Source organism: Danio aesculapii, chromosome 14, assembly GCF_903798145.1.
Source record: "Danio aesculapii chromosome 14, fDanAes4.1, whole genome shotgun sequence".
NCBI classification, from domain to species: Eukaryota; Metazoa; Chordata; class Actinopteri; order Cypriniformes; family Danionidae; genus Danio; species Danio aesculapii.
This window is the reverse complement of record NC_079448.1, coordinates 47,561,869-47,586,405: the sequence shown is the minus strand read 5'-3', so window position 1 is coordinate 47,586,405 and position 24,537 is coordinate 47,561,869. Positions and strand designations below refer to the sequence as shown.

At 35.6% G+C, this 24,537-nt stretch overlaps 1 protein-coding gene across 3 annotated transcripts; it reads left to right on the top strand.

Moving 5' to 3' along the window:
• Positions 1-1,092: 1,092 nt before the first annotated feature.
• si:ch211-114c17.1 (pre-mRNA-processing factor 39) lies at positions 1,093-24,537 on the top strand. 3 transcript variants are annotated; one of them, XM_056472582.1, is made up of 14 exons: positions 1,093-1,155; positions 1,998-2,230; positions 2,518-2,643; positions 4,526-4,644; positions 7,169-7,336; positions 7,687-7,873; positions 11,255-11,359; positions 12,919-13,155; positions 13,225-13,351; positions 18,011-18,282; positions 18,664-18,848; positions 21,135-21,206; positions 21,840-21,999; positions 24,285-24,537. In XM_056472582.1, the coding sequence occupies exons 1-14, from the start codon at positions 1,098-1,100 to the stop codon at positions 24,351-24,353; spliced, it is 2,118 nt and encodes a 705-aa protein (XP_056328557.1). In that variant the 5' UTR covers positions 1,093-1,097; the 3' UTR covers positions 24,354-24,537. The 3 variants fall into 3 exon arrangements, with proteins under 3 accessions (XP_056328557.1, XP_056328556.1, XP_056328558.1); XM_056472581.1 differs by having other exon boundaries at positions 24,282-24,537; XM_056472583.1 differs by lacking the exon at positions 21,135-21,206 and having other exon boundaries at positions 24,282-24,537.

The following is a 24,537-nucleotide window of genomic DNA, read 5'->3' as shown; positions in this document are numbered from 1 at the left end:
GCTTTTGTTTTGTTTTGGCTCATATCTTTGGCAGAGTATTCACATTTTCTTTTGGCTTAGTCCCTTATTTATCAGGCATCGCCACAGTGGAATGAACCACCAACTTATCCAGCAGTTGTTTTTACGCCGCGGATGCCCTTCCAACTGCAACCCAGTACTGGGAAACACCCATACACTCCTGCATTCGGCCAATTTTAGTTCATCCAATTCACCAAAAGCGCATGTGTTTGGACTGTGGGGGAAACCGAAGCACCCGGAGGAAACCCACGCAAACACAACATGCAAACTCCACGTAGAAATGCCAACTGGCCCAACCGCTAGTTTCTTGCTGTGAGGTGAAAGTGCTAACCACTGTGTTACCGTGACTGCCATACTTTTGGATAGTTAAATTTTAATTTTGCTAGTCATACCTGTACCATTATGAGATAGTTGCTAATCCCTAACGCTTTAATGATCTGTCCCACTTATTTTAGCATAGCTATGAAAACGGCATTCCCAAACTTAAATTGTTGCAAATATGCAACGCTAAGCAAAACAATAGCTAGGACAGATAGATGGATGGATGGATGGATGGACGGACAGATGGAGTCTGTCTATCTATCCATCCATCCTTCTATCTAGCATTCTATCCATCTGTCCATCTATCTATCTATCTAGCATCTATCCGTCCGTCTATCCATATATCCGTCCATCCATCCAGCATTCTATCTATCTTCGGATTAGGGAAGAAAACGTAATTTTGGACCCAAGTATATATAGCAATACAATCAGGTGTGAAATACATTAGTTAATTCAATTTTTTTATATTAAAAATAAGTCAAATATTAGTTCAATTGTGTTCGAAATAAACGGGTTTCATAAATTTGGACTGTTTGTGCAATCATGACTTAAAAAAATAAATTGAATTAACTTTAATATATACGTTCTTAAAATAAGGTAAATCGTATATTTAATGTGGTTCGTGTGTATTTTATGTTTCGATCCAGTTGTAAATCTACATTTAGTTTCATCTTTCTAGACGGTCAACACTGTACTCGCTGTCAAAACGAAAGCTCAGGTGTCGCACTTTATATACGTCATTTGTTTTGTGGTCAGCAATGGCGGCGGAAGGCGCAGAGGATCTGAGCAACGACGGGGATCTCGCAAACCGTCCAGGTTTTACCTTTTAAACTTGTCTTTTAAAACTCTAGTTTTATATTGATATGTGTATGAGTTGTCGTATTCATATCTTAAACGCTTTTATGCATTTGCTTGTACACAGGCGCGTCTTGATAGCACTGGCTAGCTAACAAACCAGTGATTTATTGATTCGAACTTGAATATTTTGATCCTGTATGAGATGTTTTACTGACTAAACTTTGTAAATCTAATTATATTCTTTCTTTGTGAAAAAAATTCCGTCACCAACAGAATATTTAGGTTGACAGTTAATTAAAATGTATCACTATAACTTACTTTCCCAGTTAATACGTTTTCATTGAATTTACGAATTGCATACGTTTTTTCATTACACTTTATCTCAAATGTAATGTTTAAAACCAAATTATTCATATTAAATTATTCAAAATTTAGTTTCGTTTCCGTACGTTTCTAATTTCTGGCTTCATTTTTTCATATTATAGTCTAAGTATCAGGATGTTAACTATTTATATATACATATAAGACAAAACTGTGGGGTTTTCTGACATTTTCATGTATTTTTGTGGAATAAATAACCAGGAGAAACTTGTGTTTCATGTAATTTCTGCAGTTTTTATTTTACATTAGACTGAAAAAAGCACTTTATGACTAGCAAAAAAGCCCCGAATCTCTATTAAATTTCAAGGAGCATCAAAAAACTGCTTTGCCTGCTTTGTTTCTTCGTAAAATGTTTAAAAAAAATTTATGCACAATACTCAAGTTGACTAGTATAAGCCTTTTTCATATTTTAATACAGCCGTTCGATACAATAAATTAACTGAGGGGTATTTAGTCGAATGCATGTGTTTCGGTGACAGAACATAACGAGCCTGAAGATGCAGACCTTCCCAAACCTGATGATGAGGAGGAGACCGGAGGAGCAGATGGAGGAGATCCAGATCCAGTCGTCCCAACAGCATCCATCACCACAGGAGGAGAAGAGGAAGAAGGAGAAATGCCTGCAGACTTCGAGAGACTTTGGAAAATTACCAGCGACAATCCTCAAGATTTCAACAGCTGGACTGACCTTCTGCAGTACTGCGAACAAGAGGTACATGTGTGTAGTTTTTGAGGTTGCACCAAAATAATAGTTTGATTTATGTTGTTGTTCTTTTAGCTCAGCAGTATTAACATGTAGAATGACACACATGACATTACACTTGCTCTTTTCCTACTGCAGTCACAACTATAGGCATTTTATTAAAGCCTAAGCACCTGTATTGACTGATTAAACCATATGACATGACTGGCAGTCATGAAAACCAAAATAAATACAAATTAAATTGAGACCATATTTATAAACATTCAACAGTTTTCTTTGTGTTTGTTTGATTGCAGGGCCACATGAGAGCTTCCCGTCAAGCTCTGAATGCGTTTCTGCTGAGGTATCCTCTGTGTTATGGTTATTGGAAAAAGTTTGCAGATCTTGAGAGACGAGCAGGACATAATGAGAAAGCTGAAGAGGTAAGAACATGCTTAGACCTAGCCCAAAAAAATGCAGAAACCGTTTTTAGTTTGTCAATTTCACAGTTTATTACAAAGAAATGGCAAGTAGGTTATTGTTACTTAAATGTAATGTTTAATTCAACTTAAAAAATAAAATAGATATTTAAACATTAGTCAGTAGTTTCAAGTGTGACCGTAGTTCACAAAACAAGTCATCAAAATCAATTTAGGAAAGCTGAGACAGTGCTCGACTATAAGGACTGCCCGATAGCCCAGGGCCAACGTGCGAGACGCTTGGGCCAGTGTACAGAATGGTTACTAGCCCAATTGGGCCAGTGCTGCCTTATCACAAGTTTACCTTGGCTGCGACTGTCTGTCAATTGCGTGCAAATACAATCTTAGGGTGCTTTCACACATAGACGTTTGTTTTGGAATCTGTCTCGTTTCGCGTTAATTAACGCGGTTTGTTTGGCATATGTGAATCCAGCAATCACACTCAGATCTGCACAAATCAATCGGTCCGAGATCGCCTAAATGATGTGGTCTCTGCTCAATTTAGCTAATCGATTGTATTGACAAAACTATCCAACAAACTAATGACCCAGGCTACATCACAGTGTATTATGATTGTGTAATAGCCATATATACGGCTATATGAAGAGAGTAGGGCAGGATGTCATTCCTATTGGCAAATGTGCGTTTCATGTCTAATTCGAAAGTGAAAGCATGCTGAAATATAACCGAGAGCTGTTTATCCATCAGGAAAATTGACCGAAGTTACCATCTGATAATTTGTCCATATTTTAATCTTATAATATTTTCATTAGGCCTGTTGATTTGTTCAGTTGTACACTGATAGCTCGAAAGAAAATTAACATTGATCTGCTTCATGATCTGATGCAGTCTTGGGTCATCTGTTATTTCTCTCTATAATTTAAGCCTATAATGCAGAATTCTAGCCAACGTTTCTTTAATACAGGGGTCACCAAACTTGTTCCTGGAGGGCCGGTGTCCTGCAGATTTTAGCTCCAACCCTAATCAAACACACCTGAATGAGCTAATCAAGGTCTTACTAGGTAAACTTGAATAACCCAGCCAGGTGTGTTGAGGCAAGTTGGAGCTAAACCCTGCAGGGACACTGGCCCTCCAGGACCGAGATTGGTGACCCCTGCTTTAATAGATTGATTAACTCTATATAATAGACTTTTACAAAACTTGACAACTGAAATGAGGTTCTGTATGAGAAAGTCTGACCTCTCTGATTTTTATTTGGTGACGATGTCTGTGGGTGTTAAAATTAAAGTGCACATTTTCGCTTATAAAATATTCTATACACAACTGGTCAAAAGTTTGGGGTCAGTATGATTGTTAAATGTTTTAAAAATAAGCTTCTCCTACTCACCAAGGCTGCATGTATTATATTATAAATACGGTGCATATTGTAAAACAGTGAAATGTTATTGCACTATAAAATAACTGTTCAAAAAGAGTTTATCATTTAATTTAATCATTTTTTCGAGTGATTTTAAAGATGATTTTCAGCTTCATTACTCCAGTCTTCATAGTCACATGATCCTTCAGAAATCACTCTTTGACACATTATTTAAAATAATGTATGTGGCTAAAAAATAGCTATTAACTTTCATTAACATTTTTTTGGTGGGGCCAGTGAAAATTTTGGCAGGGCAAGCAAAAATCTGAACCACCAGTAGAAAAAATCCTTAGCTTTGAACCCTGTGAAATTTCTGCATCATCTGAAAGCTGAACAAACAGGCTTTCCATTTATGTGTGGTTGATTAAGATATGCCAGGTAGGATTAAATAATTGATAATGCAGTTATATTTCCATATGTAAAACACATATGAGGAATAATGAAAGCTCTGTTTGGTTGCTGTGACAGGTGTGTGAACGAGGTTTGAAGTCAATCCCTCTCAGTGTTGATCTCTGGATCCATTACATCAACCTGCTGCTGGGAACACTCAACATGAACCTGCCTGAATCAACACGGCGCATCCGCAGGTACTGCTGACCAAACTATGCTGTCCTGGTGCACTTTTTTTTCACTTGCTTAAAAGTAAATAAATAAATAAATAAATAAAACATGTCAAGAAGGTCTAAAAGGATTAGCTGTGTAATGAAGCCTGATAAAATCCAGGTAGAATGATCCACTAATACATGTTATGAAAGCAAAAAATCTGCCTGTGTGGGCTTGTTAAACTATAACATAGGTACTTTTTGACTATATTACTATGAGTACTGTGAATTCTGACATGAAGTTGAACTCAGAATTATTAGCCCACCTGTATATTTTTTTCCCTTATTTCTGATTAACGAAAAGAAGATTTTTCTAAAATGCATTTCTAAAAATAATAGTTTTAGGCCCAATCCCAATTCTGTTTTTGTACCCCTACCCTTGGCCCTTGAAACAGAGTGTGAAGGGGAAGGGCTTCAAGATTTACCCCTAAGAAATCGGACAGCACTACAGCACCTGCACAGGTCATCATATGTCATCGCGAGCTCTTACTACAAATGAGATCGACAATCGCGACTGCTGTTGTTATTCCAGTTGCATTATTTTTTGATAATTATTTTCAGGAAATCACTGAAACCAACGATTACGTGTTATCATAATACTATAATGTGGCAATAAGATCGTAACTGTACTGTGCATTTACACCATGGCCATAGTCATCTATGTAAACACAGCAAAAATAACATGAACACTATAGCAGACACTGTAAAAAGGTCATTCCCAGCCACTAGACTTTTCGGACAGGGGATCCGAGTGTCAGATGTGAAAGTATGTTGTGAGACTGCTGCACAGGAGTTATAATTATGGATTACAGATAGCGAAATTTAGTGGTTTTTATTTTAGTGTTTTTTCAAAAGCATGACTGTAAAACACTAACGCTGTTATGATATATTGAAACATGTCTTTGTTTGTCGTAAAAATTCGCAATAATGCAAAAAATACTAATTAGATTAGATTAGAAAAAATACAAATTAAATACTAAATAGATTGTGCATTCTGGGAAATATTCTTACCCCTTGGTTTCGAGCAAGCAGCAACCTCCAGCTCTCCCTCGTGAAGCAAATACAGAAGTAACTGAAACTGCAATTCATCGAAAGTACAGCCTGGTACAAATAACAGTTTTGGTTCATACAGCTAATATTACCCTTAATGACAACTGTGAGGGGGGTGAATTTTTTTAGAACTTATCCGTTTCCTTTATATTCAGTTATATTAAGTCTGCATGATTAAGGGCTTGACCACTTGAATGACAGCTAGGTCCTGCTGGTCGCAGTCATGTCACCTCCGCTGATTCCGGCTGATTCCGGCTGATTAGCCGCTGAACTTCTGAAAGTCAGTTTATTTCTTACAATTATCAGATGATATGGGATGCTGTGTGCACTTTATTATGCTCACAAACCATTTTTCTTTAGACCTGTAATGCACTCCAGAATCTGACAGACTGATTAGCTGTATGCTCTATAACAGTCATCTGAAGCGTTGTCTTATAGGGTTATGGCTGGATTTCATCAATAGCCTTGCAAATATTAACACAGACAATATTTGAAGTGTTTAGAAGTAATTTGCGTTTTCCTCCTGTAGAAAAACATCATAAGAACAATGCTTAGTGGCTCAATGTATTACAACAGTGATTTTAAAAGTCTAAACACTTTATTGATATAGTATACAACCAAGCACATGTGGTCAGAACACAAAGGAGTCGCAGTTAATAAAGTATTAAGCAAAATGCTAACAGGCGTCTGCAGCTCCGCTCACGCTCCGCCTCTTTGCTCTAGTTTGGTGTTCCCAGGGCGATGCAATGACACGCGAACAAAATGATGACGGTTGGCCACGCCTACTTTTGTGTTCTTCAGAAAACTATGGGTGATGTCACGGATGCTACGTCCATATCTTTTACCGTCTATGGTTTCGAGTGTGGTCCTGAAAAATCTCAGTTTCAAGGGCTATCTAGCCCTTCCGCTGAGCCCTACGCCTTCAACTAAAGAGAATTGGGACACCCTACCCCTAAGGGGAAGGGCTAAGGGGTAGAATTGGGATTGGGCCTGAATAGCTCATTTCTAATAACTGATTTCTTTTGACTTTGCCATGATGACAGTACGTATTATTTGTCTAGATATTTTTCAATATACTAGTATTCAGCTTAAAGTGACATTTAAAAGCTTAACTATGTTAATTAGGTTAACTAGGGGGGTTAGGGTATTTAACCAAGTCATTGTATAGCGATGGTTTATAGTATAGACAATCGGAAAAAAATTGCTTAAGGGGGCTAATAATATTGACCTTAAAATGTTTTTGTAAAAATTAAAAACTGCTTTTATTCTACCCAAATAAAACGATTAAGACTTCCTCCAGAAGAAAAAATATTATAGGAAATACTGTGAAAATGCGACAAAATTAAACATTGTTTGGGGAATATTTCAATATTTTTATGTTTTATATTTTTATGTTACTCTTTACATTTAAGTAATTCCAAGCCATAGCATGCAGAGTAAATCTCTGTTGTTTCCTCAGTGTGTTTGAGGAGGCGGTTTCAGCTGCTGGCTGGGACTTCCATTCAGACAGACTATGGGATCTGTACGCAGAGTGGGAGAAAGAGCAGAACAACCTGACCTTCATGACCAGGATCTACGACCGAGTACTCGGCGTCCCCACACACCACTACAACACACACTATGAGAAGTACGCTATGCTTGTGCTGCGACCATATCTTACATATGTTAACATTTTCTTCCTTGCACAACTCCTCTGATATGAGACGCACAACACATCACACACGCATGGATTTGTGAGAGTTTGTTACCGTTTCTCCTCACGCTCATATTCTGTGATCTCTTTCCCCCTTTATATTTAGATGCAGCTGAATTGCATCAACAAAAGCCTAATTGGTAAACAGTCAAGCACCTGCAGTTAAACACAACAAATCCAGATCAACAAAATATCACTTTTGCTTTCAGAGTCCATTAAAATCAGCATGACCCTTTCAATAAGCAAGGCTGATGTTGTCTGAATTTCTGTTTCCTCCTCCTCAGACTGAAAACTCACCTGAACTCGTGGCCGCCTCAGGACACGGTGTCTCCTAAGGAGTTCAGTAAGGTGAGGGCCGAGTACAAACAGAGCCAGATCCAAGCCAAAAAAGAGAGGTCAAGTGAAATCAGTCCTGATGAAGAGGAGAGACCGCCAGGCGATGAAGAGCATGTAGACAATGGCAAGGACTCGGTAACTCACTTCACTCTTTTGTAGCAGGTAAAATAAGTATTGAACATGTCACCATTTTTCCTTAGAAAACATATTTGTAAAGGTGACTTAAAATGTCAGGAACAACTAAGGCCCAATCCCAAATCCATTTTTTTTTTGTTCCAATATTTTATTATTAGACATTTTGCAGACATTCACTGGACAATATACTTTTTTTAAAATGTAAACATAAAACTTGCATTCTAACAATTAGACATTTAAGAAGAAATAATAATAATAATAATAATATTAATAATAATAATAATAATAATAATAATAATAATAATAATAATAATAATAATAATAATAATAATAATGATAATAATAATGATAATAATAATAATAATAATATTAATAATAATAATAATAATGATAATAATAATAATAATAATAATAATAATGATAATAATAATAATAATATTAATAATAATAATAATAATAATAATAAACCAACAACAAACAACAGTCATAAAAATAATAATTAAACAAAAACATGCATTTCCCAACCAACCACCCACCAGTGCTCTCTAACAATATATGAAGGTATTAAAGGCATAGTAAACATTAATCACACATTTGTAAAAAGGAAATAAAAGGGTACCAATTTTTTTCAAATAACAAAACCTTGTCTGTTAAGGTATATCTGATTTTTTCCAGATATAATGTATCGGTTATGTCAGCTATAATTTAAGTGTTGAACTTTTTAAGTGGAAGAACTTTTTTCTTCCAAAACAAAAGCATTTTTGGCAGAGATCAACCCATATGAAACAAACTGTTGTACCCGTGTAAGTCTCAAACATTCTTCGGAAACTCCAAATATAATTAAAATAGTATCTGGTTCAATCGGAATGTCTAATGTAATGAAAAACAATTTCATATTTTGTTCCAGAAACCAATTTAGGACCCAAAACATAGGAATGAGACCGGTTATAATCTAAAATCTTTTTTTTTGACACACACTTTGGCCCCAAATCCATTTTTTTTACTCCTACGCCTTCCTTTTGGCCCTTGAAATCATATGTCATCAAATCATATCATACGTTATTATATGTTGTTGGGAGCTCTTACGTGGCTTAGTTATCTATTAGTATATATCTTCAAGAAATCAACAAAGGCAACAATATCATATTATCACAACAATATAATGTGGCAATTAGCTCGTAACTGTATTATGTATTGATACAGTGGCCATATTAATGCATGTATACACAAAAAAACAACATTAATGTTAAAACAGACACTAGTGGTGTAACGGATCACAAATCTCATCGTTCAGAGCACACTACTGTTTTTGAGTGACGGATCAGACCATAAATCAGCAAAAAAGGGAGAAGACAAATGTCATTTGCATTCCATTTATACACGTATATTACTGCAAATACCATTGGTTTAACAAACAGAACTTAGATCCTGTAATTTGAATAAAAATAAAAATCAAGAAAGAAGCAGCTGAAAAAAGGAAAACATTCAATACGAAAAATGTTCTTTGCTACTGCTGCTGATAATGCAAAATATAAAAAACTTTAACATCTTGAACAACATATATTTATTTTCAAATAATGATCCATCAATTCACACATAAAACTTCTTGTTTCATTATAGGTGGATCATTTCTGAAAACCTATTCAGTGACATAATTCTGATGGTTGTTTGTCGCCACCTATTGGTTACACAATGTAATTGCTACAACATTCACCAGCGTCAAGTTCCATTAAACAGTTATTTTAATCTTTAGCATGAAGATCAGTGTTTATATCTGAACTATAAACTGTTCTCCCAGTACTTCTGTGTTATTTAATTGTTTGTAACTCACTGAAACAGTGTAAAAACTGAATCTCTCTCAATCAAGCACAGATTTGAATGCAGCGCTTCAAAGGACTAATAAACACATGCAAATCATTATCAGTTATCATTCATATTGTGCGGGTTTGAATTGAGATCACGATCTTTTAATGTTTAATTGTGCAGCTTTACACTGTTTGTTTAGCCTGCATTAACGCATTCAGTGACAGAAAACACTACCTAAGACACTAACACTAACCTAAGAAAGCATTTCGGTAGGTCCCACCACAACTTTTTTCATCATCATTATATTTTACAGGGAAGTCAAAATGCTTTCATACACGTGATGTGAATGACGCAGGAGGCAATTTTTCTGCAATTGTTATAAATGCTGGATTAACCTACAAGTTTAAAAAAAAGTTAGTGATCCGATCATGTGCTTTCCGAACTGGGTTGTGATCCGTACATATGGATCAACCTTGATCTGTTACACCTCTAATAGACACTGTAAAAAAGTAATTGCCAGCTACTTATTGGACAGGTTATTTAAGTGTCATCGAGTGACAGACTCAAAAATATGTTGTGGGACTACTATACAGGAATTACTACTCGCATATGCAGCCATGTTACATTTTAATACGCCTTGGTTTCTAGTGTGGCTCTCAGTTTCAAGGACTATCTTGCCCTTCCCCTTAGCCCTACGCCTTCAATCTAAAGAGAATTGGGACACCCTGATTCCTTCACGTGAATGCGCAAAATGACGGCTAAGGGGTAGAGTTGGGATTGGGCCTAAAGTAGTCCATACATAAAAAGAAAACAAAGCTAAGTAGTTTAGAAATTAAGTTATGTGTAACAAAATAAAATAACTCAAGGAAAAGTATTGAACACATGAAGAGAGGAAGGTGTAAAAATGCATGGAAAACCCAGACAGCGGCTGAAATCTCTTTTTAGAAAGCAACCCTGTCTGTCGTCAGTGTAAATTAAAATTTGTTGCTTCCGTCCAACATCTGCATTACCAGTTGAAACCAGGATGGACATTTCATCAACACAGTGATCTTAAACACAGCCAAGAACACTTTCAACTGCTTTCAGAAAAGAAAAGAAAAGAAAACTGCTAAAATGGCCTAGCCAATATCCTGACCTGAATCCAATAGAAAATAAGAACTAAAGGTCAGAGTGTATTGTTGAGACTAACAGAACTGTCAAGATTTGTGCACTTTGTTTAAGTCTGGGAAAAAATCACACCTGAGCAATGCATGCATCTACATTCTCCATATGAGAGGCGTCTTGAAGCTGTTGTTACCAAAAAAGAATTAAATACATTTCAGAAGTTCAGTACCTTCTCCTTGTGTCAATCCATTGTTATTACAGATGACACACTTTTCTGTAATTAGTTTGCTTTGTTTTATTTGTATCTTTGGATGGTTACCAAAATCTGGGTCAATTTCATGTTGGCAGCTTCTTAAAGAATATATTTACCAGGAAAAACCATGATGTGTTCAAAACATATTTTACCCCCTCTCTAGCTTTTTTCAGGAGAATTTTAAACCGTGGATGCTATCATTTTAATCTTTTATACAGGAAGAAGCCGTGCAGAAGATGCAGGAGCTCCTGTTAGTCAGCAGAGAGCAAGTGTACCAACAAAATGAGGCAGAAGTCAGGAAGAGGTGGAACTTTGAGGAATCTGTAAGTTCAAGAACTGCTTTTCACAATATCTCCTCAGCAGATTTTATTTATTTATTTATTTATTTGCATTTTATTGGTTTTTTTCCCCCAGGAAGAATGTAATACTATGCCTATGTTTACTATGCAAAGATGAAGTACAGTGAACAAACATAAAAATGGTTTTCCCATGATTTTAGAAAAGAAGTGGCGCCGGACTAAATATTTCACTAGGTTAAAATGCCATTGTTTATTGGGGAGGGAAACACAGATAAGTTGCGATGCTGTTTAAATCGCATTTTAGAATTTAATTTACATTTAGAGAGAAAAAATGAACAAAATGTTTACAAACATTATAAACATGCATTTTAATTCCTGTTACTTTACAATAAACTCTTTAAATTTAGCAGGAAAAAAAATACAGAAAACTTTGGAATTCATTACAAACATTTGTTAAATCAGCATATTAGAATATTAGACTGGAGTATTAATGCTGAAAACACAGCTTTGCATTATAGGAATAAATAATTAAAAATATATTCAATCAAAAATAAAAAAATTTAAGTGTAAAAAATACTAAATTCTAAAAAGACAAACGTTGCATTTTTTTCCACCAGCTAATAAGAAATTGTATAATATATGAACCTTTGCCACCAGAAAAAAATATTTTGCTTAATTAGACTAGTGATAAATCTCTATCACTTAAAGGTTGGCACAAGATCATTTTTTAGTTAATTCCCTTGGAACATCTTACCCATTTATTACACAGAAAACAGAACATTTGTTTGGACTCCATATCTGGATTATTTGGAACCTAGTTTTTGCCCAATCATATTAAAAGGAATATTGTAACTTTTACAATATAATAACTATTGTTATTATTATTTTTTTTTTAGAAAATAAATACAATATTTTTTGCCTTTGTTTTGATCTGTTTTATTTGGCGTAGTCCTGTTTTATATATAATCTGAGTTTTATATATATATATATAATTCTTATTCCTTGTTTTTTGTTGACATTTTTGTTTTGCGTGTCTTTTGAAGATGAATTATGTCTGTATTATTGTGAAAATTCAGTAAACATAATTATAAAAAAAGACAAAAAACATGAGTTAAATTACAGTAAATATGTCAGATTGTTCTATTCCTGTTTAATTAAATTTCAAATAAGTGCTGTTCTTTTTAGATATTTCCATCAGAAACGAGATATATCATCATATTTTAATTATAATCATATTAGATAATATTTTATGAGCGGTATATCATATTAAACAGCTAAAATAGTTTCTAAATCAGCATGTTAGAATATTAGACTGGAGTAATAATGCTGAAAACACAGCTTTGCGTTACAGAAATAAATTACATTTGAAAATATATTCAATCAAAAACTGTAAAGCATTGGTGGAATAGTTGGCAGTTCATTCCGCTGTGGCGACCTCTGAAATAGAGACTAAGGCAAAAGAAAATTATGAATTGGAAAATTTTTTTCCAACTTTATAGTTTTGATTGTATTTTTTAATCAAATAAATGCAGCCTCGGTAAGCGTAAAACATTTGAAATGATGCATTTCTGTCCTGTTTGCAGATTAAAAGGCCGTACTTCCACGTGAAGCCTCTGGATCGAGCCCAGCTGAAAGCCTGGCACAGTTATCTGGACTGGGAGATAGCAGAAGCTGAAACTGCTGCAGGAAATAATAATAATGAAGCTGTGGAGGGCGATGAAGGCTCAAAACAAGCATGTGTGGCTGGACACAACAGAGTAATTATCTTGTTTGAGCGCTGTCTCGTCGCTTGTGCACTCTATGAGGAATTCTGGAACAGAGTAAGTGGAAATTATATCTAACGGGCTGTTTTGTGTGACAGTTTTGTAATCTGTTATTGTGTGTTTCAGTATGTGCATTATTTGGCACCGTGGGGTCTGGAGGAGGTGCGTAACGTGTACCGCAGAGCTTGCCAAATCCATCTTCCATACAAGCACAGCATCCATTTACAGTGGGCCTTGTTTGAGGAAAAACACGGTGAGAAATCATAAAATGTAGCATAAAATAAAACATATTTTTACATTCAGTTCAATTATTAGCCCTGCTGTGATTTTCCTTTTTTTTCTTTTTTTTTCGAACATTTCACATATGATGTTTAACAGAGCAAGGAATTTTTCACAGTAGTCCCTATAATATTTTTTCTTCTGGAGAAAGTTTTATTTCAGCTACAATAAAAGCAGTTTGAATTTTTTTTAAAAAAATTTTAGGGTCAATATTATTAGCCCCTTAAGCTATATATTTTTTGATTGTCTACAGAACAAACCATCGTCATACAATAACTTGCCTAATTACCCTAATTTGCCTAATTAAGTCTTAAATGTCTCTTTAGGCTCAGTACTAGTATCCTGAAAAATATCTAGTAAAATATTATTTACTGTCATCATGGCAAAGAGAAAATAAATCAGTTATTAGAAATGAGTTATTAAAACTATTATGTTTAGAAATGTGTTGAAAAAATCTTCTTTTTGTTAAACAGAAATTGAGGAAAGAAATATACAGAAGGGCTAATAATTCTGACTTCATTTGTATATAAACTATTGGTCAATTTTTTCATCGGTTTTATAAGAAGCCTATTCTGCTCACCAAAACTGCAGTTATTTGATAAATAATTGAAAATTGTTAAATATTGTTGCTTTCCAATAACAGGGTGTCCGCAGAGTCTAAAGTCTTAAACTCACTGAAATATGGTGATGTAGGTCTTAAATCATTTTAAACGGGTCTTAATTTTCTTATGTCTATGTAAAGCTACTCAATTGGACCGACACCTAATAACCAATAATCCATCTCAAAACTTTTTTGTTTAGTTTTTAATGCAAAGAGTTACAATTTACAACAGCTGTTAGATGTTTTTACAGCAAAATCTCCAAAACTAAAGCAACACACCCCATAACCTGATCTTCCAATAATACAAAAACTATTTACAGAAGTAACCAGGCCATTGGAAAAAATCCTTAGTCTAAAATTTTCATAACGTTCTTAAAAGGGTCTTAAAAAGTCTTCAATTTGACTTGAAGAAACCAAAAGAATCCCTGAGTAACTGATTTCCAGTGTTGGGAGTAATGCGTTACAAAAGTAATGTATTACAGTAATGTATTACATTTTCCTGTAACGCAGTAGTGTAAGGCATTACTTATACATTTTCAGTAATATTTTACTCGGTACATGTTCAGTAACGCGTGCGTTACAACAAACTTTTCGCCCGCAAGACATTACCAAATAAAAAATACCGCAAGTAAGTTCTATTTTCTGTTCGTGGTTAGTGAATATATGCGCGTGTTGTCATTAATATCCCTCTGGCTATTGGAACTTTTTTACTTTGAACGCGGAATGATTTCAGCCTCTGAGCTCGAGGTCCGAGGCTATTGGCTCAGCCCGGTTCACAGTAAGGTCAAGCCCTGACGTACAGCGGAAAAGCGGCAAAATAGATGAGCAGAAGACGGTACATTCGCGAGATGGACGTATGTGCATATGGCGTTATTTCACTGACAACAGTCGTAAGCGCAGTTTTACAAGAGCGCATTCGTGTAATTCTCTGTTCGTGGACAACTCGACCGCAATTTTTTTTCTCGCAGTCGCATGCACTCAAAACACGGCTGCTCACGTGCGAATGATCTGCTCTGGCTCCGTCAGATGATGCAGACTCACATTTTGTGCCTCATGTGTCCTCTTCTTTTCGTGCTTTTGCTCTCCAGAGATCCTCCTGTTCAATTGGTTATCCCAAGATTGTTGATATGGTTTATATATTGCTACAGTATTTATTAGCAATACACGAAACACTAAAAGGTTATGATAAATTCTATAATAAATACTTGTGTTTTGAGTGTTAGATATACTGCCTATGTTTTAGGCTAGTATTATTTACAATTTGTTAATGAATGCTTCAGCATACTGTAGTATTAAGAGTAGTGAACTGATAAAATGAAATACAAAGTGTAGTTTTACTACAGTAAAGTGTGGTGAATTGTAGTATAGTATACCCTATATTGTAAAAAAAAAACTACACTGGGTAATTTGTTTATATTACGCTTGTGTTACCATAGCAACTAGTATTAGCACAACTGATTAATTGAAGTACTTTACTGTAGAACTGTTCAAAACACTGTACATGACAGGGAAAATGTCCTCCACAATCTCATCAGCAATGTGGAAGACAACAGAGATGTGTTCAATTTATTTTAGTTGCCATTATAAAATGGGATTGATAGTGAGATTTATTTGAGGAGTGAATAGTTCAGTAGGCTATAATACCTCATCAAGTTTTCCCCTATTTTTATCGGTTACATTTCTGCTTGCATTCGTTATATTTTTGTTTAAATGTTGTTTTATTTGATTAGTATGGTGCACCTTTTGGATGTTTAATAAATGTTTTTTAAAAATGTATTCTTTGCATTCAACTTCTTTTCTCTGTGTCTTAAGTGTTTGAAATTGGAAATATTTCATCATATAACAAACAACAAAAAAGGTTATAGTGGATTAGATTAAAAATTTTATATGTAAGTCTATTTTAGTATTTTGGTTATTGTTAATAAATAGTGTACAAATATAAATGATATCAAAAAGCATGAAAGGAAGAAGGGAACACAAGACACAAATTGTGAGTCTGCATATAATCTCACTGAGCGAGTAGTCTACTGTGAGCACACAAGAAATTTTGTGCGTGAGCAGTGCATATTTGAGAGAGCATGAGAAAACTTGCACGCGAGCAGCGTATATTTAAGAGCTCACAAGCAGTTTTGTCCACAGAGGAAATCGGTGCACGAGCATTTTATTGAGAAAGCTATGTTCATCATGCTCACTTTGTGCATGACAGTTTTGTGTTGTGAACCTGAATTTAAAGTGAATAGAATAGATTAAGAAAAAAATGCATCTCGTCATGGCATTGGAGTTTACATATAGGCCTGTTGTGTCTAATATGAAAATAGCCAAGCTATTCACAGATATTGCCAGATAATCACTTTACCTTTACCATACTTTCAACAGACTTTGATCATTTGTGATTCTGGCTCTTATCCTTTCTTGCATTGTCTTGAGCCTTCACGTTGCCAAATATATACTATATTGCCTGGATAGGTCACCGTCATTCTGCTACATCATATCGCTTTCTACTGGATGTAAAATGCTCTGCAGTACATTTAGTCATTTTAGAATGTTAAGTTCTAATTCTGTAGTTGTTTTGGTGAAAGTAACTAAAAAGTAATATAAGAGTAATGTAACATATTACAATTTTGAGAGAGTAATATTGTAAGGTAAGGGATTACTTTTAAATCACAGTAATAAGTAATCTGTAATGTATTACAGTTTGGAAGTAACTTGCACAACACTGCTGATTTCTATTGAATATAGTTTAAAATTAATCAATTTTAGTTTTCAGTGTCACAATCCTTCAGAATTTTGTCTCATAAAATAATCTGCTGCGTAAGAAACAGTTATTATTATTATTATCATCAGTGCTGAAAACTGTTGGTCTGCTTAATTCTTTCCTTTTTCTTTTAGAAATTGTGATACAGCACTATTCAGAACTACCAATAAAATCCACTCATTTATTATTATTCAAGTCCACATTAAATAGTTTAAGAATGAAAAAAGATATTTGTAATGTAATAAATTGATGTTACATAATTTTGTTTACTGAAGGAATCCTGAAAAGTGAAATGGAGCAGGAAGTTTTTTTTTCAGCATTGTTAATAAGAAGAATCATTATTAAAAAATTATTAAAGCTGCTCATTATGATATACTGCACATAAAATATGATGTAACATGATTATGATTAAGATATGAAGATACGTTTTGTTTCTGGTTAAAAAGTACAAAGGAACCACATTTATTTGAGAATTAATTAAACAAGAACAGAACAATCTGCCATATTTCCTGTAATGCAAGTCATGTTTTTAAAATAATTTTGCAGAAAACTGGAGTAATAATGCAGTAAATTCAGCTTTAAAACATGGAAGTAAATAAATTTTAATTTACATTCAATAACAAAACTGTTTAATTTGTGACTATTTTGCGATTATACAGTTTTTATTGTGTTTTCAGTCATAAAAAGTACAGAAAAGGCTTTTTAAAAATATTTAAAATCTTACCAATCCAATACGTTTGATCAGTGGTGTAAAATTTTGAAATGTTAATTAAATTCAGTAAGAAAAATGTTTAAATTGTGACAATATTTTGCGATTTAAATCTTTTTTTTTTTATGTATTTGGTCAAACAAGTACAGAATAGGTTACTTTTAAAAATATATACGAATCTTACTAATCCAATACTTTTAATCTGCAGTGTATATATTTTCCCCCTCCCAGTAATAACTGTTTAACATTTTTTATTTGTTTATTTTTTTCAGAAAACCAGAGTAATGAGGCTGTAAATTCAGCCTTCAGTCACTGGAATAAATTCAAATTCAAACTTAATTCAATAAGAAAACTAAATTAAAAAATAAATTGTAACAACATTTTGTGATTGTATAGTTTTAATTGTATTTTTGTCCAAAAACGTACAGAAAAATTAAAAAATCGTAGTAATCCAATACTTTTAATCAGTAGTGTATACATATCCCCTCCCCCCCAGTTATAGCTGTTTCCCTGTTTTTTTTTTTCTTCCTGCTTTACGCTCCCACTCAGCTTCTTTTCTCTCTCACAGGTAATATTTCCGAGGCGCAGCGCATTCTAGAGTCTCTTGAGTTGTCAATGCCTGGTCTGGCTGCAGTGCGTTTGGGGAGGGTTGGTCTGGAGAGAAGAACGGGCCATCTGGATGTGGCGGAGTCCCTGCTAAAGGAGACGGTGGATCAGAGTAAACACCAGCCCTCACTTCATGCCTTCTACTCTATTAAACTGGCTCGATTCCTTCACAAGCTGTGCAAGAGCCCTGGAAAAGCCCGCGCTGTCCTGCAGGAGGCAATAGAGCTGAGTCCGGTAAAACATCTTTTTAATTCAGTCATGGTAGTTTCACGATGAATGTCAAGCAAACTGTGTCGAAGTTGGGGGGACAAAAATTTGTAATCTTATTTTGTTGTTTGACTTTTTATGAAAAAAGTCCACTTCAGTGTTTCGTTCCTTTGTTAATCTGCCGTTGAACAAATATTGTGAATGAGTGATTCAATGATCCAATCAGAAACATGAAAATGAATCTAAATGAATCTTGAATCAATCAATTATTAATTTTCATTCACACGCAACAAAATATCGTTTCATTGTCGTTGCTGGAGAGTATCCCAGAAATATTGAGATGTTTTTAATCAGGATTGCGCACTCAATTTTATTTTGATATGGAATGGCTTATTCTCACATCCTCAGGATAACGGTCGACTGTATCAGAATCTTCTGGAGCTGGAGTTGTGTGGTGACCTGCGGGTTAATGGCGCTGGGGTTCAGCAGTGTGTGGCTAAAGCTCTGGCTGCTCCGCTCTCCCCGAAAACCAAAATCCGTTTCTCCCAGCGTGGCCTGCAGTTTGCTGAGGACTTTGGCACCACAGTACAAAGGTTACGATTCATTCGGAACATTTGAGATTTTCTGGGGTTTCTGAAATATTAGTTGTTTTTTAGTTGTTAAAATAATGAAGTGAGATAAAAATCAGCAATTAATATCTGCATTAGTGTTGTCACCATATTGGAATTCAGTACCAATTGATACTGAAGTTTTAAAAACGTCCATTTCCTGCTGACATTTGAGTGTTGTTGAGTGTGTTATTAAACAGCGCTGATTTGCCATTGTGTTCATGTGCTCAACAGAAATAACTGTGATTGGCCGTGAAGGTCATAAGTTCACCGAACTCACCACTGTTTACTGAGTGTAATCACAGATACAGGGACACTGGAGTGTTTTAAAGTCACGTTGGTCAGCTGGTTTGTCTATAAGCTGACCCAGCCTCCGCCACTGAGACTGCAGCTCTGCACAAGACAATTGGCCAGCGGAGAAATTAAAATGGTCGTGCCCAACTGAGTCTGGTTTCTCTCAAGGTTTTTTTTCTTCACTTTCGCCAATTAGTGAAGCTTTTTTTCCCTCTCCGCTGTCGCCACTGGCTTGCATGGTTCAGGATTTATAGAGCTGCGCATCGTTGGATTTGCTCTTCAGTGTTTGGACTCTCAGTAGTGATTATTAAACCACACTGAACTGAGCTAAACTGAACTGAACTTAAACACTACAAACTGAACTACACTGTTCCAATTTACTATGACCTTTTATGTGAAGCTGCTTTGACACAATCTACATTGTATAAGCGCTATACAAATAAAGGTGAATTGAATTGAATTGAATTGACATAGTAGCGATCGACTGATGAATCAAAGCTTTTAAACGCTCCAGTGTCCCTATATCTGTGGTTACACTCAGTAAACACCGGTGAGTTCGGTGAACTGATGAGCTTTACAGCCAATCACAGTCATTTCTGTTAAGTAATTATTAAAAATTTCAGTATCGATTGGTATCGAATTCCAGTATGGTGCAACCCTAATCTGTATTTTTATTTCTTGCAATAATAACACTACTTGAAATTTTCTTGAAGCTTCTCTTGACTTCATTTATAGGTTTAAGTTTTTATGTAGTATGATAACTTTTTATTTTTCATGGAATAGAAAAAAATAGCATGTCATATTTTATAAATATGATTTAATTAGTCAATATTTGGTCAAATTACCTACTATTTTGAAATAAGGGAAATTTTCAATTACCTAAATTACTAAATTTACTAAATTACTAAATTTTTCTGAAAACAAAATGCTCTAAATGATGATATTTTTATTGTGTGTATGTATGCGGGTATGTATATTTCCTAGCCTCTTGTGGAATTTTAATTCTTTTTCAAAGACAGTATTTCCTATAATATTCTGTTTCTTCTGGAGAAAGTCTTTATCATTTAGTTTGGCTGGAATAAAAAGTCAATATTATTAGCCCCGTTTCCAGTTGGCTACAGAACAAACCACTGTTGTCCAGTGACTTTCCTAATAAACCCAACTTGCCTCGTTAAGCCTTTAAAATGCACTCTAAGCTAAATGCTAGTATATAACCATGAAATATTGTGCACTGTCCTCATGGCAAAGAGAAAATAAATAAGTAATTAGTTATCGGTGGCGGAGTGGGTAGCACTGTCACTTTATAGCAAGAAGTTTGCTGGTTTGATCCTCGGCTGGGTCAGTTGGCATTTCTGTGTGGAGTTTGTATGTTCTCCCTGTGTTGGCGTGGGTTTCCTCCGGGTGCTCCGGTTTCCCCCACAAGTCCAAACACACGCGCTATAGGTGAATTGGGTAAGCTAAATTGTCCGTAGTGTATGTGTGTGAATGAGAGTGTATGGGTGTTTCTCAGGGATAGGTGGCAGCTGGAAAACAAATGCTGGATAAGTTGGTGGTTCATTCCGCTGTGGTGATTCCAGATTAATAAAGGGACTAAGAATGAATGAAAAAGAAAATTAATGAATGAATGAAATTGTTTAGACTTTACACACCTGAAACTTGTCTATAGCACTTATTCACTGCTGCTCTTATAGTTGTGTAAATTGCTTCCTTGTCCTCATTTCTAAGTCGCTTTGGATAAAAGCGTCTGCTAAATGTAAATGTAAATGGTTATCAAAATTATTGTTTAAAATGTGATTAAATCTTCTCGACGTTAAACGGCACTTGGGAAATATTTTTAAAAGAATTAAAATTTTACAGGAGGACTAATAATTTGTCCTTAACTGTATATCTGCTCACCGTTTTTACTTGTGTAAAATCTGTTCTTCATTCATTTGTTGAATTAAATGTTTCTTAGATCATCACCCTGTGTGTTTTCAGTGTGTTGAGTTTGCATGAGGAGCACCAGAAGCTGCTGAAAGAACATGATGCAAAGAGAGCAGCTGAGAACAGGTGAGCTCAAATAAGCAATCCCAGAAATCTCATTCATTCATTTTTCTTCGGCTTGGTCCTTTATTTATCAGGGGTCGCCACAGCGGAATGAACCGCCAACTACTCCGTCATATGTTTTATGAAGCGGATGCCCTTCCAGCCGCAACACAGTACTGGGAAACATCTATACACACTCTCGCATTCACACACACACACCCATGCACTACAGCTAATTTCATTTTCTTTTCGACTTAGTCCCTTTATTCATCAGGGGTCGCCACAGCGGAATGAACTGCCAACTTATCCAGCACATGTTTTACGCAGCAAATGCCCTTTTAGCTGCAAGTACCAGGAAACACCCATACACACTCATTTCACACACATACACTATGGCCAATTTAGCTTATTCAATTCACCTAAACCACATGTCTTTGGACTGTGGGGGAAACTGGAGCACCCAGAGGAAACCCACGACAACACGGGAGAAACATGCAAACTCCACACAGAAACGCCAACTGACCCGGCCGAGACTCGAACCAATGACCTTTTTGCTGTGAGGCGACAGTGCTAACCATTGAGCCACTGTGCTGCCATAAATCTCATCACAACACTTAGTTTTGCCAGACTTTTACATGTTTTTCTGTATTCCTTCAGTGATGATGACCCAGAAAAGATGAGCAAAATGGACGATGTACCCACCATGCCACAGATAGCACCGCCCACAATACCTCAGGTTCCCATGACGACACCGCCTCCCTCTATGATGGGTGGAGACATGAGTGGGTCATATGGAAACTACAGCAGCTGGTACCAGGTAGACAACTGAGTTTGTGCAAATGTTTAAAATAAAGGCACTTTAAAGGTGCAGTATGTAAGTTTGACACCCAGTGGTGCAACTAGGTATAGCATTCCCGGTTCTAAACACACGCAAGCGCAGGTTGCCAGATTGACTATCGACTATCAAGCCTAAACAGATGATTTAAACAGTGTCGTAAATAAAAGCAACGGCACACGATAGAAGGAATATTCTCCATTAGGGCTGCACGATTAATCGAAAAAAGATCGTGATCTCGATTTGACCCTACACACGATCTTAACTCTGCTTTTCTACTATTCCGCCTATTATATTTTCCATTGTTTTACATATGCTGCTCAGCAACATGGACACCTGCAAATGGTGTTAAAAGTGTCACATACGGTATTTATAAAGTATAATTCACCCTGTCTTGATGTAATGACGTATTCGCGGCCGCAAAATCATACGTGAGCTGACGCACTGTTTGTTTACCTTAGAGGATGCACGCGTGTGCCCACCATATCTACTTTAGTGAAGAGAACCTGCACAGGCTGAGAACAACAGGTAATAAAGTTGTAAATAACGTTCAGTTTGTTGCACAGAGAGATCGTTTGAGAGCCGTGCAGGAAGTATGATTTGCATGCATATTGTTTTTCTTCTCAGAGTGACGGCAGACATGACATGAACCACGCTCGGCAGTGAAAGTGCAACCGGCGTGCACATCATTTAAACGATCACGTTTTAGAGTTATGATTGCAGCAAGCATTTGATATGTTTTTTCTTTCATAGCGAACAGTGTTGCGCATGAAAATAAGTGTTTACTGTGTCCGTATAACTACTCTAGCATATATAATGTTGAATATAATGCAAGAGGGAATCTGAAAATGACAAATATCTCATTTTCATATTCAAATTTTATTGAAAAAAATGCTCTAATAATGTTGTTAATGACAAATGACAAGCATATGTTTCAAACATAATAATTCAACTTTATAGTTATGAATAGTATTTTGATGTCATTACTTTACTGTGAATTAACAACCAGGACATAAGTTCAAGTCCACCGTTCCTTGTCTATACAAAATTTAGCATTTTAACCAACAGTAGAGCTACACATAGGCCTGATATTATTGTTGTTGTTTTACCATATATTTGAGAAATAACAAAAATAATAGCCTATTAATATTAACCTTTATTTTATTCTACAGAATTGTGATCTTGATTTTAAGCAAAGAAATAAATAAAAACCGTGATTCTCATTTTAGCCAGAGTCTTGCAGCCCTATTTTTCATAATAAAAGGAGTTTCTGTTCTAACCAACACCTGAAATTTAATGTAATATAAACGGCTTCTATTTCTTGCAGCTGAACAACAGAAAACTGACAATAATCACCTTAGCTACACCTCATGTGCTTTATTCAATGTTAAATGCTAATAATGTAGTTTGAATGCCATTTTACAGGACATTTATTGCCATACTACTGAAAGCAGCAGCAGATTGTTCACCTCAGATCTTGAAAATGAAATAAAGTGTTTGAAATTGAACGTTAGAACTGTAACAGTGCAAGCTAACACATATCAGTGATTCAGCATGTACATTTAATAATATTAAAGAGGTTTAATATGTATTAATTAGATTATAAACCTTACCGTTTCATGAGTGAGTGCACTATTCTGTGCTTCTGAATGGCTGTATTTAAATTTCTGTGGTGTTTCGTCTGCTGCAAACAGCCAATTGCTCATCAATGCTTATCTCGTCTCATAGCATGTTGTTAGGACACGGGGTTTCAATGTAACCTGCTCACCCAATGTTTACGTTCGTAATATTTATATTATTTGCTAACTAATAACGTCATGTGGAACTCTGAATCTGTGTCACATTTTGGAGTTTGCTGCTGTCCACCGGAGGTCATATTTCGGTCACAGTCGCATGCTTCAAGAGCCTTCCTGACTGAATGAATGGAATCCTTGTTTTCCACCAAGGCAACCCGGGGTGCTGAAATATAATTGGCTAAACTGGCATTTAATGGGTTAAAGGGACCAAAACAAAGACAGACGTTCCGGCACATAACTCACATTTTCAGAGCAGAATATCTTCAGCACTTCAGCATTGTTTTTCAGATAAACAAGAATGTTCACTTAACATGTTTCTTAAATATCTGCAAACATATTACGGTAGTTTTATGCTTTAGAAGAGTTGAAAACTTACAAACAGCACCATTAAAGGAAGCATTCCAGTGATTAACATATAGTGGTTTTGAATGTGCTTTATAGCCACATATTGTCCCTGTGTCTCGTCAGCAGCAGTATGGAGCTTATGGCAGCTACCAAAACCCATGGAGCCAGTACAGTCAGTACTATCCTCCAAGCTAAAACCCTTCAGAGATGGAGATCTGGGCTTCATGAGCTCACATTTGCGGTCCTCCAGAAGCACAGCAGTGCGTGACCTGAGCCAGCGTCGAAAGAGTGAGGGATGAAATGCACAAACCTTATTATGCATTTTAAATGCTGAACTCTCTTTATAGCAAGTTTTTGTACTTCATGCCAAAGAACTGTG

What these genes read in the sequence shown, in the direction of transcription:
- si:ch211-114c17.1 (XM_056472581.1), top strand. Translation starts at nt 1,098, where the DNA reads ATGGCGGCGGAAGGCGCAGAGGATCTGAGCAACGACGGGGATCTCGCA. An exon ending in CTTGTTTGAGGAAAAACACG is followed by an intron (nt 13,352 to 18,010) that starts GTGAGAAATCAT and finishes TCTCTCTCACAG; the next exon opens with GTAATATTTCCGAGGCGCAG. An exon ending in TTTGGCACCACAGTACAAAG is followed by an intron (nt 18,849 to 21,134) that starts GTTACGATTCAT and finishes GTGTGTTTTCAG; the next exon opens with TGTGTTGAGTTTGCATGAGG.